The sequence below is a fragment of the Amblyraja radiata genome, chromosome 11, assembly GCF_010909765.2.
Source record: "Amblyraja radiata isolate CabotCenter1 chromosome 11, sAmbRad1.1.pri, whole genome shotgun sequence".
Taxonomy (NCBI): Eukaryota; Metazoa; Chordata; class Chondrichthyes; order Rajiformes; family Rajidae; genus Amblyraja; species Amblyraja radiata.
This window is the reverse complement of record NC_045966.1, coordinates 50429411-50444860: the sequence shown is the minus strand read 5'-3', so window position 1 is coordinate 50444860 and position 15450 is coordinate 50429411. Positions and strand designations below refer to the sequence as shown.

Sequence of the window (15450 nt, the reverse complement as noted above, 5' to 3'; positions counted from 1 at the left end):
GGTGTGCGACCTTGCATCACCCGACGTGGCTTAAATGGCCACGGGACAATTCGCCATCGCCCGCCCGGGGCTTTGACTTTGACTCTGACATCGGGGGGGGGGAGTGCAGTGGAGAGAGAAGTTTTTTTGGCCTTCCATCACAGCAATGTGTTGGATGTTTATGTAAAATATGTTGTGTCTTGGGTCTATTTGTTTGTAATGTATGGCTGCAGAAACGGCATTTCGTTTGGACCTCAAGGGGTCCAAATGACAATAAATTGAATTGAATTGAATTGAATTGAATTGAATTATTCTCAAAGGGTGGCTCAACTATTCCCCATTGACCTCATTCAGTGGACACTGTACCTGAGTGGGACTCGTCATCTGTCTAGCTGCTGTTCTCAAGTACGTAAATTGCTGGAAAAATCTAAAATAAAAAATAATGAGTGACTGTAGAACTCCGCGGTGCAGAGTGATCTAAGTGTCCGAGTGCACTATTCACAAAAGGCCTGTGTGCTGGAACAACAGAGAATTTAGTTTAGAGATACAGAGCGGAAACAGGCCCTTCGGACCATCTAGTCTGCACCGACCAGCGATCCCCGCACATTAATATTACCCTACACACACCAGGGGACAATTTACATATATACCAAGCCAATCAACCTACAAACCAGTATGCTTTGGAGACGTACAGGTGAATTATCGTACAGACGTACAGAATTAATTATCATTGGGTAGCTTACAACACAACGGTATGAACAATGAATTCTCCAATTTCAAGTATACTCCCCTATTCCTTCTGTCTTTCCTGTACACGCCTCCAATCTGGTGCACACCTGCTTATCCCACTATCTCCCACCTCCTCAGTCACCATGATCCTTTCCCTTCCTCCAAACACTCAACTTCCATACCCGAGTACTTTATTTTCCTCCCTCTGGCTTTACATTTCACTCCTCCTTTTCGTATATGACGTCTTTTCGTCTCTTTTTGTCCTCTGGCCTTTGTCACTTATCTGCCAATCAAATCCCTCTCATCTGTATCCTCCTATCACTTGCCAAGCTTTGATCTACCCCCCACCAACTCCCCAACTTGTATCCATCTTACTGAAGAAGAGTCCTGACCTGAAACGTCACCTGTCCGTTCCCTCCACGGATTCTGCTTGCCCCGTTGAGTTCCTCGAACACTTTGTGTTTTGCTCAGGATTCCAGCATTTGCAGGTCCTTGCATCTCCAAAATGTTATCATTTATTGCGAAAGGCAGCAAACACAAAATGAGCAATGTTATGCCTCTGTTCGGTTTAGTTTAGTGATACACCGCGGAAACAGGCCCACCAAGTCAGCATCGACCAGCGATCCCCGCACATTAACATCATCCTACAAACACTAGGGACAATTTTACATGTACACCAAGCCAATGAACCTACATACCTGCGTCTTTGGAGTGTGGGAGGAAACTGAAGATCTCGGAGAAAACCCATGCAGTCACGGGTACAAACTCCGTACAGACAGCACCCGTGGTCAGGATCGAACCCGGGTCTCTGGCGCCGCAAGCGCTGTAAGGCAGCAGCTCTACCGCTGCACCACCGTAGCCGCTCGCTCTGTTAGAAACGCATTGGAGAACCCACATCTGGAGTTCTGTGTATACCATTGTCTCCTTACTACATTTAGAAATCTTTACAGCTAATACTTAGAAAAAGCAGGTTTCTTTAAGGGAAAAGATTGTACAGGTTAGGCTTGTAATTGCTGTAGCTTAAGGGAGTAAGAAGAGACTTGTTTGAAACATATAGTATCCTGGGTGTCTTGATAGGACTGATGTAGAGATGATGTTTCATCTTGAGGGAGAATTTATAACTTGGGGTTATTGTTTAAAAAAGGTGTCATCCATTTAAGACAGAGATGAAGATAAATGTTTTTTCTCAAGAGGTTTCTGAGTTGAGCCTTCAAAAGGCAGTGGAAGTGGTGTCAATTAATATTTTAAGGCACAAGGAGGTAAATAATTGATATAAAGGTTATCACAAAAAGCTGGAGTATACTCAGCAGGTCAGACAGCATCTTTGGAGAAAAGGATTAGTTGACATTTCGGGTCTAGACCCTTCTATAGACTGTTCTGTCTTTGGATTCAATAATGCTGTTGAGTGTTGTTCACAATGCATATTTCCAAATTGAAATATTTATTAATTAAAACAATCTCACTTTAAATTAGTTAGCTGTCCCATTTTTCAGTATTTTCTTTTTTTTTTAAACAGATTATCTGCCCAACATTAAGATATACTTACAAATTATATATATAAGCAAGGCAGCTCTCAAGTTAGAAGTGATTTGAGAGAACATGACTTACCAATGGTCTTTAAAGAAATTGCACGTCAGTTTGATATCGCAGATAGTTAATCATTTCTGCACATTATCATTGCCCAGAGGCAGTAAGTAAAGGCAGACTCATCTTTGAAAAAAGGAAACCAGCAATTTGAGTTTCATTTTCCTGTTCAGACATGATTGGCAGAGGCTTCAAGTAGCAGTGAAGCAAAGACATCTGCACACTTTATTACTCCTTTTCACTGGGTACTCCTCTGTTTATTATGTGCAACTTGTTTTCAATTTGGATTGCTCAAATTGCAAGATATTTGCCCAGAAGTCAAATATCTTACTAAGAGTGCTGTGGTTGTTTTGGAAGTTAAGAGTGCATGTTGGTTTTCTGCCATCATTCTATTAAGATGGAGTATATTGGGATATGCTCACAAAAGCATTGATAAGCTAAGCAACATCTGTCGGAAGAAGGGTGTAGCCCCGAATCGTCACATATCCATGATCCCCAGAGATGCTGCCTGACTGTCTGATTAACTCCAGCATTTTGTGTCCTTTTGTGAAGCAAATTTCCAGTCAGAAGAAGAACGCAAGACTGCCATGATGTTTCAATGGCATTTAAATAAATTCCATGTCAATTTGATATAGCAGATCACTACTCTTTTTTTTAACTGTATTGTGCTGTTTTCTTTGCCCAGAGGTAGCAATAGAGAATATGGTTCACCTTTTGCCCATTGACTAAAATTGCCTCTCGTATTTTCCAGAATGATTTGAAAATAGTTTTTTTCACCAAAGATCCCAATACCAGTCATCAACATTTTAGGCCTAGGGTTGTTTGACCAGAAGGATGCACATTTGTGGCAATGGTGGGAATAATTTTGGGCCTTTCTCTAGATTTCATTCCCTGAAGAAATTGTAGGAATGTGGGCACTACAGTATTTGTGCACGGTTTAGTGTAAATTGTGTTAAAGTTTAAATTCTAGGTGCATGCATTTCTTCCCAAAGTACACAAAAGCCGAGATCCAAACCTCCTCAGAAAGTTAGTGACATAAAATTTGGGTAGAGTTGAATCTTTATGTGAGACAGACACAGAAACTCTATTTTCCCACAAAAATAAATCAATAGCAATGACTGGAGAAAAGCAAAGTGATTGTAGATATTCTTCATTGGTCAATGCTAGGAAAATATCAGACATGTGCAGGTTGGTAGGTTAATTGTTCCCTGTGAATTGGTGCTAATGTTTAGGTAAATGGTAGAATCTGTGGCGCATTCTTGGGAATGCGGGATAATAAAATGGATTAGTGTAAAAACAAATACTTGATGGTCGGTGTGGTCTCAGTGGATCAAAGGGCCTAATTCAGTACCGTATCCCTCTATGACATCCAGCTACACAGCAAAGAAAACATTGCCCATGTATGGTCGGAGTAATCGAACAATTATTGTGCGATTTTTCTGGCAACTTTAGTCACAATGACTAATATTTTTGATAGATTATTCAATCAACTTTTTGCATATTTATGGAATGAGAATTGTGGATGCCAGAGAGTGGAAATGTTGAACTCAACCAGATGTATTTAATGTTTAGTTTAGTTTATTGTTGTCACGTGTATGTTGATTCCACTGTGGTGGATGTTTATGTTAAACTTTATTTTATGTGCTGTGTGTATTTTTGCTTTTTACTTAGTATGGTAACAAATTTCACTGGACCTTAATTGGTACATGTGACAATTAAATTGAATCTTGAATCTACCAGGTGTAGTGAAAACCATTATTTAAAAAGTTTTGTCCCTTTTGCTTTTAGGTCTCATCACCACCACAGCACGTAAACTGGACCGTGAAAAGAGGGACGAGCACAACCTGGAGGTGAGTGGGTGAAGGTTGCTGGTTTCTTGTCAATGTGGCGAGGCAACACAACAGTGGAGCATAAGACAACAACAACTCCAATGGTCAGGCTGACAAAACTCACTCAGTCACTTCACACAGAATGGTGCATTCATATACTTTTGATTTTGGAGTTACATAGAAACATAGAAAATAGGTGCAGGAGGAGGTCATTCGGCCCTTCGAGCCAGCACCGCCATTCATTGTGATCATGGCTGATCACCCTCTATCAATAACCCGTGCCTGCCTTCTCCCCATATCCCTTGACTCCACTAGCCCCTAGAGCTCTATCTAAAGGGCCAGTCCCACAAGTTACTTTTATAATGAAGAATAAATAGCCAAAACTGCTACTAATATTAGTGTACGTCCTTGCATTCTTCCTGCTTGGGTATTCCATGTAAGCTTGCTGCTTTCCCCACTTTCCCCTTCCTTCAGAAGTTTCCTTCCTGGGAATTATGTTTTCCAGCTGCCTGAAATGGTTCCCATAACCCAGCTCCAAATGTTTGGCCTCATCCATTTGGAAGATTGATTCTCCCTCACATTCCAATGCTTCGTAGTACTTTGTACAATCTGAAATGAGGCAGGAGATGACACAGGCTTATGGTCGCAGCCCGTGGGTAGTTGGAATAACAGAAGGAAATTGGCTATTGCCTCTTCCTATCACGTTATCTCCTCAGTCATAAACAGAGGCTGTATACGGCAGAACTGGTGAATGCCCTTGAGAATATTCTTCCTCGGTCAATGCTAACCGGCTGTGAACACTGACATGGCACACAGCAGGTGGCCCCCATAGTATATGTATGAACATAAGAACTAGTACAAGGAGTATCTTTCAGCCTGCTCCACCGTTCATCAATCATGGCTGATCCCCCTCCATGTCATTTATCCGGCAATATCCCCATTTCCCTTGATTCCAGCATTTGAAAGGTCGCAACAATGTCTATCATATTTTCCTTTGACGACTTACAAGGATTTACGAGGATGTTGCCAGGACTAGAGGGTCTGAGCTGTAGGGAGAGGATGAGTAAGCTGGGACTCTATTCCCTAGAGCGCAGGAGGATGAGGGGTGATCTTACAGAGGTGTATAAAATCATGAGAGGAATAGATTGGGTAGATGCACAGAGTCTCTTGCCCAGAGTAGGTGAATTGAGGACCAGAGGACATGGGTTTAAGGTAAAGGGGAAAAGATTGAATAGGACTCTGAGGGGTGACTTTTTCACACAAAGGGTGGTGGGTGTATGGAACAAGCTGCCAGAGGAGGTAGTTGAGGCTGGGACTATCCCAACGTTTAAGAGGCACTTAGACAGGGACATAGATAGGACAGGTTTGGAGGGATATGAACCAAATTCAGGAAGGTGGGACTAGAGTAGCTGGGACATGTTGTCCAGTTGGGCCGAAGGGCCTGTTTCCACACTGTTTCACTGTAAGACTAAGCCTGTATCTGTCACATAGACTGAAGAAGAGTTATAGAACAAAGGTGATTGGTAAAAGAAACAAAAGTCATCGTGGAATTTTTTTATCCGGCAAGTTGTTAAGGACTAGAATGTGCAGCCAGGGGAGACAATGGAGGCAGGTTCAATCATGACTTTTAAAACAGATTCAGATAAATGCAGTCCTTGAAAGTTTAATAATAAGGTATGGAGGGAGGGTGGGAATGATTGACCTATGATTGTCATTGCATATAACTGGCATACACTATGACCTCTTTCTGTGTTGTGACTTTACTGTGATCCTGTGACATGTGTGCGGGCGGAGTTTGTGCAACATGTAATGGTCAGGAGATGGGGGCGAGGTAGGAGACTTCCAGGGCTCTTTACCACAAATAGTGAAAGCCCCGGATGGAGTGAATGTGGAGAGGATGGTTCCACTAATCGTAGAGTCTAGTACCAGATGTCATAGCCTCAGAATAAAAGCACGTATTTTAGGAAAGAGATGAGGAGGAATTTCGTTAGTCAGAGGGTGGTGAACCTGTGGAATTTATTGCCACAGATAGCTGTGGAGGCCGTCTTTGGGTATATTTAAGGCAAAGATTGATAGATTCCTGATCATTAAGAGTGTCAAAGGATATGGGGAGAAGACAGGAGAATGGTGCTGAGAGGGAAAGATAGATCAGTCATGATTGAATTGCGGAGTAGACTTGATGGGTTAAATGGTCTAATTCTACTCCTATCACATGAACTTATGAACTTGCCTGTCAGCAGGGGTACAGGCAGAATATCAAGATCTGCCGATCTTGACGTACAGGATAAATTACGAGGCTTACGATCCAACAACCAGTTCTGGTCATGGGGAGATTAATTCTGCGCCTTGCTTTGAAAGATTGCAGCTGGATTCTTTGATCAGTGTGATATCCCACTCTTCTTTTGATTTACAGCCTGGGGCGAGAAGTCAGGTCTCGCAGTTTGAAACTTAGAATTCATATTGTGCTGCTGCCTTTATTTTCCCGCTGGGATGGATCTGTGAATTCTTCCTTGCCATCGGATTGCAGGCATTTGCTGTGCAATTTTCCATCCTATCCTCCATAAATTTCATGTGGGAAATTTCATGACCCATCTCAATGCAGTCACAGACACAATTTAAATTATTTCACAGTCAAATTTACTCACAAATCGACAATTAACCCTTCTGCTTCAAATCCACCCTAGTGTGGGTATCTAAATGAGAGGCGGACTGAACTTGAAATGAATGTTAAACTTGGAATGGATGTTAAATATGCTCTTGGACATAGTACACAATGAACATTCTTCATCATCTCTTGTTCACCTTGCATTCAAATTCCTATATCTCATCACAAAGGTGCGTGGCTATAAATATTTTTTGCGATTGTAAACGTTATATATGTTCCTGTGCATTGGCTGAACTGAGTGGTTCCTGGAACTGCATGGTGAATGGCATTTTTCACCCAGTGGTAAAAATGGATTCTCTCTGCTTTCTCACAGGTGACTGTGAGTGACAACGGCATTCCTCCAAAACAGTCCACAGCAAAGGTGGTGGTGGAAATTATGGATGAAAATGACAATGCTCCCAGGTTCCCAGAGGTTCTGTACAACGTTAGGCTGCTAGAACGCAACAACTCCAACAAGCCAGAACCAATCTACAAGGTGATCGCTTCTGACCAAGATGTAGGCCCAAATGCAGATGTCACCTACAGCATTGAAAGTAACTCCAAAGAAGAGAAATTCAGCATTAATCCTAAATCTGGGATGGTTTCGTCCATGTGGGCATTCTTGCCAGGAGACTATGACATCCTGACAGTAAGTGAGAATATGCCTTTTTTTTCCTAACTGGTAAGCCTTAATTAAAAAGAATTATGAATGTCCTCTGCGTGGATGGAATCAGAGCATGGGAATTAAAATTGAATGGTCGGAATGGTGGAGTAGGTAGGAACTCCCCAAATGAAGGGTTGGTTGGAGCAAGTTTGGCTTCTGGTAAGAGCATCCAAGCAGAGAAGATGACCAATGTAAAAGAGACGCATAAATTGATGGGTGGACGGCTTGATTGTAATCATGTATAGTCTTTTCGATGACTGGATAGCACGCAACAAAAAAGCTTTTCATTGTATTTCAGTACATGTGACAATAATAAACTTAACCAGTAAAAAGAAAAAACCCCAAATATGAGTCCCATGAGGACCATAATCGATAGGACAGGTTTAGAGGGATATGGGCCAAATGCAGCCAAGATGGACTAGTGTAGATGGGACATGTTGGCCGGTGTGGGCAAGTTGGGCCAATGGGCCTCTTTCCACATTGTATGATTCTATGACTCTATGACACAATGTAATGTTACCTGTTGCACCCAGATGGAAACAAGCCTGCAACAGATCTGTAGAAAGAAGAGGTCTTCAACTGAGTGTAAAATGTTCTCTTGTGGGGCCTAGAGGAAGAATTAATCTCCATCCACTTGCAAAAACTCCATTCCTCCTATAAAATATTTCCAAGAAGTCCTCTCCCTGTTGCTTAGCTGGAAACTTGAAGATGGCTAAAAGTTGCTGGAAGTGATGCCAACTGGTAACCATTGGATACCCTTCTCTGGCCCATTTAGTAGTTGTTGGTTGATTGAAGCATTAGATTTGAAATATCCTCTCACTGTGCCATCAGACAGAAAATCAACGTGCTAATTAAAGAGTTTCAAATCCTTCACAAATTATTTTTAATGTGTTCTCTTTGCATCTTAGCTTCAGCGAGGAAAGAACTCTTAATATCATTTCAGAATAGTTAAAGTATCATTGTTTTCTGTTGGAGGTCAGCCAACCTTGTCAGGAAGGAGTAGATCGTGGATATACATTACTTGTTGCAAACTATACCTGATGCGTCATCTTTTAACAAAAACATAAACATTGTTGAACGTAAGATGCACAACTCACATGTGCTTCAGGCAACAACTAAAGATGGCTTATCTATTTTTGCCTGCTTTTCCTTGTGTATTTTTCTTCATTGTATAATTAGCTTAGGCTTTAGTTTAGTTTATTTCAGATACCAAATGCAAGAGCTTTGAAAGGCATGTTCACTAAGTTATTTTCTTTGTCATCTTGATTTACATTTTGGTCTGATGCCCTTTTATTCAGTTTTAGGTCAGGTAATTTCACACAAATTTGGCCTTTCAACTTCCTCTAGCTTCATGGGAAGAGGGAGCATATAGATGAGAAATGGAAGAGATTCCTGCGGCTGCAGAAGTGAAGACTAGGGAGATGGAGAAGGTGATTGCAGGAAATACAGTCTCATAACAATGGGAAAAACATTTCAGGACCTGATAACTTCGATTTTTTTGAAATAAAAACAATTATTTCACAGAAACAGATCATCCAACCCAACTGGTCTTTGCTTCACACGAACATACTAATTCATACAGTCTATTTTCTTGCTGTCTTCAGATACATTCATGTTTTAACCACTTTAACTCCTCTTCCCATTCCCACTGACCTTTCTGGCCTTGGCCTCTCCATTGCCAGAGTGAGGCCAAACACAAACTGGAAGAACAGCACCTCATATTCCACTTGCGTGGCTTGCAACCCAATGGTATGAGCACTGAATTCTCCAATTTTAGGTAATCTCTCACTAACCTTCCTCCCCTCCCCCATGAACCCCTTGCCTCCCTCCTTTTCTCCCCCACACATGTCCCTCTCTCTTCCTCACCCATTCCTTTTGTTCACTATACCCCACCTTGGCTCCTACCTATTCCTTCTGTCCACCCACCTCCTTTCCCCCTCTCCTGCTACGTTGCTCCCTCTGGCTTTACGATCTGCCCTTGTTCCATCCATCTGCCTATCAAAACCCCCTCTCGTCTCTGGCCACCTGTTACCTGACACGCTTTGTCCTGCCTATCCCCTCATCCAGCTTTCTTCTCTCCTCTCTACAATCAGTCTGAAGAAGGGTCTCGACCTGAAACGTCACCTATCCAAGTTCTCCAGGGATGCCGGCTGACCCGTTGAGTTACTCCTGCACTTTATGTCCTTTTGTGTATTATCTGGCATCTGCGGTTCTTTGTTTCTACTCTTTGACAATGTCATTTGTTGAGCAATTTTATCTGATCCCTCAGTGATGTTTGGGAAAAAACTTGTCAAACCTGCCTTAATTGGCTCAGGGATAAGAGCCAGAAAAAGTGTTGAAGAAGTGTAATCAGCTATGTAATTGATGTAATAACACACTGTTGTGTCTTTTTGTAGGAAAACAAGAGGTTTATCAATTTATGAAGCTGGTTGAAAGCTAAATGACATTTAAAATATTGCGCAATTCAAAACATTTTAATTACACTTTCTGGGGACAAGGAATCTCTTATGTAAAAATAAAATGTGAAAGCTGAGGAACAAGAAATTAATGTTTGGATTATTGCTTCAGCATGTTTAAACTGTCTTCTTGGCTTCTATTTAAGAAAAATAGAATAGTAATGATTTTGATGAGCCCTCAGGAAAATGGAAACTGAAAAGATCATTGTGAACCATGGTTTGCTTTGAGGATGGTTGATAATGTGTGTAGAAATGAACTGCTGATGCTGGTTAATACCAAGGATAGACACAAAGTGCTGGAGTAACTCAGTGGGTCAGGCAGCATCTCTGGAGAAAGAGGATGGGTGATGTTTCGGGCTGGGACATCCGTGTGGACTCATGTGTGGGTGGTTCAGACTTCAGTTATCAAATCAAATCAAATCAAACCAACCTTTATTGTCATCTTGCAAAGCAGCAGTTGTACAGTGCAAAATGAGAAGACGTTTCCCAGGGAATACCAGAGCATCGCACATAAAACTTAAAGATTTCACACGTAAATAAAAACAATCCAGTCCCTGATAAAAATAGTTAAAAAAGTGCAGGTAAAAAACAACAATAAAATACAAGTAAAAACAGTCATAAATTGTCCAGAGCAGCTGATTTAAGTGGCCAGTGCCAGAGTTTGTTATTAAAGTGTCAGTGCAAAAAAAAAGCAGCAGAATCAGGTGGAGTGACTGTTTAGCAGCCTCACAACCTGTGGAAGGAAGCTGTTTAGTAGCCTGGTTGTCCGGGCTTTGATGCTGTGGTATCTCTTGCCCGATGGCAGGAGATTCAGGTGTGTGTGGAGGGGGTGCAGTGTGTCCTTTGCAATGCTCAGTGCTTTTTTCAGGCAGCAGCTCTGGAACAGTTCTTGTACAGAGGGTAGGGAGACGCCAATGGCCCTCTCTGCTCCCCTCACTACCTTCTGCAGAGCCTTCCTGTCTGAGCAGTTGCAGTTGGAGTACCACATGTTAATGCAGTACGTGAGCACAGACTCCACCGTGCCCCTGTAGAAAGTCCTGAGGATGTTGGTGGGGAATGAGGCCTGTTTGAGTTTCCTCAGGAAGTGCGTTGTCCTGGAAATTAATAACAGAAGATGATACAAAGTGCAAAGTAAGCATGCTTTTCGCAAATCTTTCCACCCTTATTCATAGACTTCTATTACTTTCTGCTGTCTGTTCTTCTTAAGTAATCTCTGCTCTTTGTTTTTACCACCATATCATCTCTGAAGTTTCACATTCTAACTTGTCTCAGGCTAAAACAGCATCCCCTTTTCTATTCAAAATTTACTAGTGAATATATTATATTTATAGCCATTACTGACGGAATCCCTTACAAGTGAGAATATTTGCTCTATATCAATCCTATCAGAACCCCACAAATTTGTCTACACCTACACAGCTGCATTAGGTCACTAATTACCTTTTATTTTTTGAGAAACAATCACCAGTCTGGTAAGTCTTTTCCATTATTTACAATCAGTCGCTCCAGTGTAATCTTTCTCCAGTGCCTCCATATCTATTTTGACAAAGACCATAATTATGCACCAGTTGCAACCAACCTAGAGTGTAGAAGCTCACATGCATTTAGATACAACTGTAATATCTTCAATGAACAAAAGCTGTATGGAATTTCAATATTTCTTCTAGAAACTCTAGTAACCATAAGATTACTGAACAATCAACAAAACCGAGGCTAGAACTTTTTAAATATCGACACTTTTTAAAAACTTTTTATATATATTTATTTTTACAGAACCATGCACATGAGGCATTTTTATGGACGCACCTAGCACTTTTACTTTTACTATTTACCTGATTTGGAGAGTCAAATGCAACGAAATTTCGTTCAAGGTGCACTGTGTCTAGGTGTATATCTGAATGACAATAACGTTTTCATTCATTCATTCAAACTCAACTAAAAATTGCATTTGTTGTGGACTTTTCCCATTTAATCTTTGAGAGAAATGAAAAACCATGGGATGAACTCTGAAATAACCTAATTCCCAAGGTACTAAAGGATTGCCAGAAATCAGCCCAATATACCGAGACACAAGGAGGATTTGGTGGGACAAGAGCAGGCAGAAACAATGGGTCTGCCTGGTGAATTTTGCTGCTGGTGGATTTTGGGAAGGACAGAGCAATGGGCAGGGCTGGGTTGGGGAACCATAAGATTTGGAGGCTGAGAAGGGGAAGCTGCTGAAGTTGATGAGATCGATAACGGTGTAGGAGACGTTGCCCTGGTGTTCATCTGTGTGGTCATGGCCAAGGGGTAGGAATGAGGAGGAGTCTGAGAGCTGACACCTGCCTCAGCATGGTAGAGGTCAGCCCACCATACCTTAACACTTGCCTGAATGTTCCAATGATGGACTTGAACCAGAAACATCACCCATTCTTTCCATCCAGAGATGCCACCTATCCCGCTGAGTTCCTCCAGCATTTTGTGTTCTATACCTAATCTGCCTATTTTAATTACATTTCAGTTTAGTTTATTGTCACGTGTACCAAGGTACAGTGGAAATTATGCTGGAGATTGTAAACAGATGTATTGGCACAAAGTCTGTGCATTTTGGATTTGTTACATTTGCAGTTATAATTAAAGTCTAGCAGTTAACAAACAGTTACACTTTTAATTATATTTAATGATTGGTTCAAAGGATGTTTTTTTAAACAACACCTCACCTAATTAGTTGGGCCGCAGAGGTGTTGAAGGATCAAGGAATAATGCATTACTGGTTACACATTGGCATTTACAATTGTCAGGTTTAGCATTTGAATTGGACTGTTACTTTGCAGTTTCTCTATGAGGAGTTGGGTTAGTTGGAAGGTATGGATTTCCTTTAGCAAGGGTGAATAAATATCAGCCTATTTGCACCAATGTATTAACAGGGCATTCTTCATTCAGTCTGAAGAAGGGTCTCGACCCGAAACGTCACCCATCCCTTCTCTCCAGAGATGCTTCCTGTCCCGTTGAGTTACTCCAGCATTTTGTGTCTATTCTTCTTTCCATGTGAGCTTATCCATAAAAAAAATTGATAAGTTGGAGTGTTGGGGGGTGTTGGTTCTGCGTTTGGATGGGTTAGTTTGAATATTTACGTGATGGTATTTATCAATCCAATTAGAAACCGGTTACATAGCAAATGGCTTTCATACCTATTATACACTGTATATAGTGGAGGCGGAATTGCTTTAATATTACGTGAGAATTTCACAACCTGGGCATTTCTTTCTTTTGTGTTGTGATGCATTTCATTTTCTGTTTTGCTTTATTAATCTGGAAGTAACCACATAGTTTCTGCTGGGCAGCGAAAGATCTTCTGATATTAAGCAAGTCAAATAAACATAAATTTACATTGAGGTGTGTAGATACAATGAAAATCTTGCTTGTAGCACGGTCACAGGTACATTGACTCAGACAACACACAAAAACATAAATCACACCTAAATTATGCATAAATTCAACAAGCCAGGGAAATGAAAACAACTTGTAAACAAAACATTTGACAGTAACATGGCCAGGAAGAATTTAGAAGGAAATGGACCAAATGTGGGGAAATGGGATAAGCTTAGATGGGGCACATTGGTCAGCATGGACAAATTGAGCTGAAGGGGCCTTTCTGTGTGGTATAACACTACGATTCTCGAAATGTGTTTGTGCAAAAATACACAATAGGAAACAAGTCCATGATGGTGCAAGTGGTAGTCTGTAATGTTCCATTGCTGAGATAGGATTAGTATTTCTCAGGTCAGTTAAAGAAGCTGATAATTTTAGGGAAATATCTGTTGCGTGGGACTTTAGACTTCTGTACATCTTGTCCAACTGTATCAGCAAGAAGATGGTGGGGATCCTTGATGATAAATGTTGCCTTCTTAAGTTAGCGCCTCGTGGAGATGTTTCAGATGGTGCGGAGGTTTGTGTCCCTGCTGGACTGGGCTGAGTCCCCCACTCTATGCAGCCTCTTGTGTTCATGTGGGCTACAAATGCCAGAGCACGCCATGGTGCAACCAGTCAGGATACTTCCCACATTGCACCTGTACAAGTTTGTAGAGTATTCAGTGACATGCCAAACCAAAGTAAACATCTTATAAAGTAGAAGCATTAGGAATCTTTCTTTGTGATAACATCGATATGATGGACAGGTCATCTGAAATGTTAACACCCAGGAATTTGAAGCTGCTTAATCTCTCCACTCCCAACCGGAAAATGAAAGCTGGTGCCCAACTTCCCCTTTCTGAAGCCAATGATTAGTTCCTTGGGTTCATTGGCATTGGATAAGTGGTTGTTGTTGCAACACCACTCAGCCAGGTGTTCTATCTCTCTCCTATACCCTGACTCATCACTAACATGATTCAGCCAACAACAATGGTGCCTTTGGTGGATTTATAAATGGTATTGGAGCTGCTTAGCTGTATAGCCACGTGTCTAAAGAGATTAGAGCAGGGAGACCCGCAGTGCCGCACATATTCACCTACAGTAGGCCTGGCTCACTCACTGTTGCTGCTCGTGCACAAGGCTTGGGGAAGTAGCCCAGGAATGAGTAGGTTAACCTATGATGAGCGTTTGTCGGCACTGGGCCTGTATTCACTGGAGATTAGAAGAATGGTTTATGTTTCATTCGCAAGAAAAATAAGAATGAGGAGGGGGGGGGGGGGGGGGGGGGCTCATTGAAACATACAGAACAGTGAAAGGCTTGGATAGAGTGGTTGTGGAGAGAATGCTTCTACTAGTGGGAGAGTCTATGACCAGAGGTCATAGCCTCAGAATTAAAGGATGTTCTTTTAGGAAGGAGATGAGGATAAATCTCTTTAGTCAGAGGGTGGTGAATCTGTGGAACTCTTTGCCACAGAAGGCTGTGGAGGCCAAGTCAGTGGATATTTTTAAGGCAGAGATAGATAGATTCTTGTTTGGTACAGGTGTCAGAGGTTATGGGGAGAAGGCAGGAGAATGGGGTTGGGAGGGAGAAATAGATCAGCCATGATTGAATAGCAGAGTAGACTTGATGGTCGAATGGCCTAATTCTACACCTATCCCTTATGACCTTATGACTTAAGTAGGAGGAGATACCCAAGATGGAGGTGGCGGTGGATGCACGGAACAGTGGGCTGGTAAGTGGATCAGCTGCAGGAGGCAGTGCAGGGCACCTCGAAGGTGGAGTGTGCCCCTGGAGGCAGCAAACAGGACATGATGCTGATTCCTCTTCCCCCTCCTCCATTTCCAACTCTTCAGCTACCAGTATTATTGGTCTAATCTGTAACTACACTGTAGTTGTTGCAGGTGGCTGATGCCTGTGGCCACCTCCTTTGAATATTGCTGCCTGCACAGTGGATATAGGAGAACCTTTATGAAAGCATAGAATAGTACAGCCCAAGAACAGGACTTCAGCCCATGAAGTTTATACCGAATATGATGGTAAATTGCTCCTCTGCAACCCATAACCCTCCATTCCCTACATATTCACATGCTTATCTATAAGCCTCTTAGATGTTTCCATTCTATCTGCTTCCACCACTCCCCCAGGCAGTACGTTTCAGGCACACACCACACAGT

At 41.9% G+C, this 15450-nt stretch overlaps 1 protein-coding gene across 1 annotated transcript in view; it reads left to right on the top strand.

Annotated features, from left to right (window-relative positions):
- LOC116978624 (protocadherin Fat 1-like) overlaps positions 1-15450 on the top strand; it is a 157748-nt gene that overhangs the window by 67014 nt on the left and 75284 nt on the right. Inside the window, exons 4-5 of the mRNA XM_033029910.1 lie at positions 4081-4142; positions 7100-7414. Of these exons, the coding sequence (XP_032885801.1) occupies positions 4081-4142; positions 7100-7414 (377 nt within the window). The remainder of the gene's footprint in view (positions 1-4080; positions 4143-7099; positions 7415-15450) is intronic.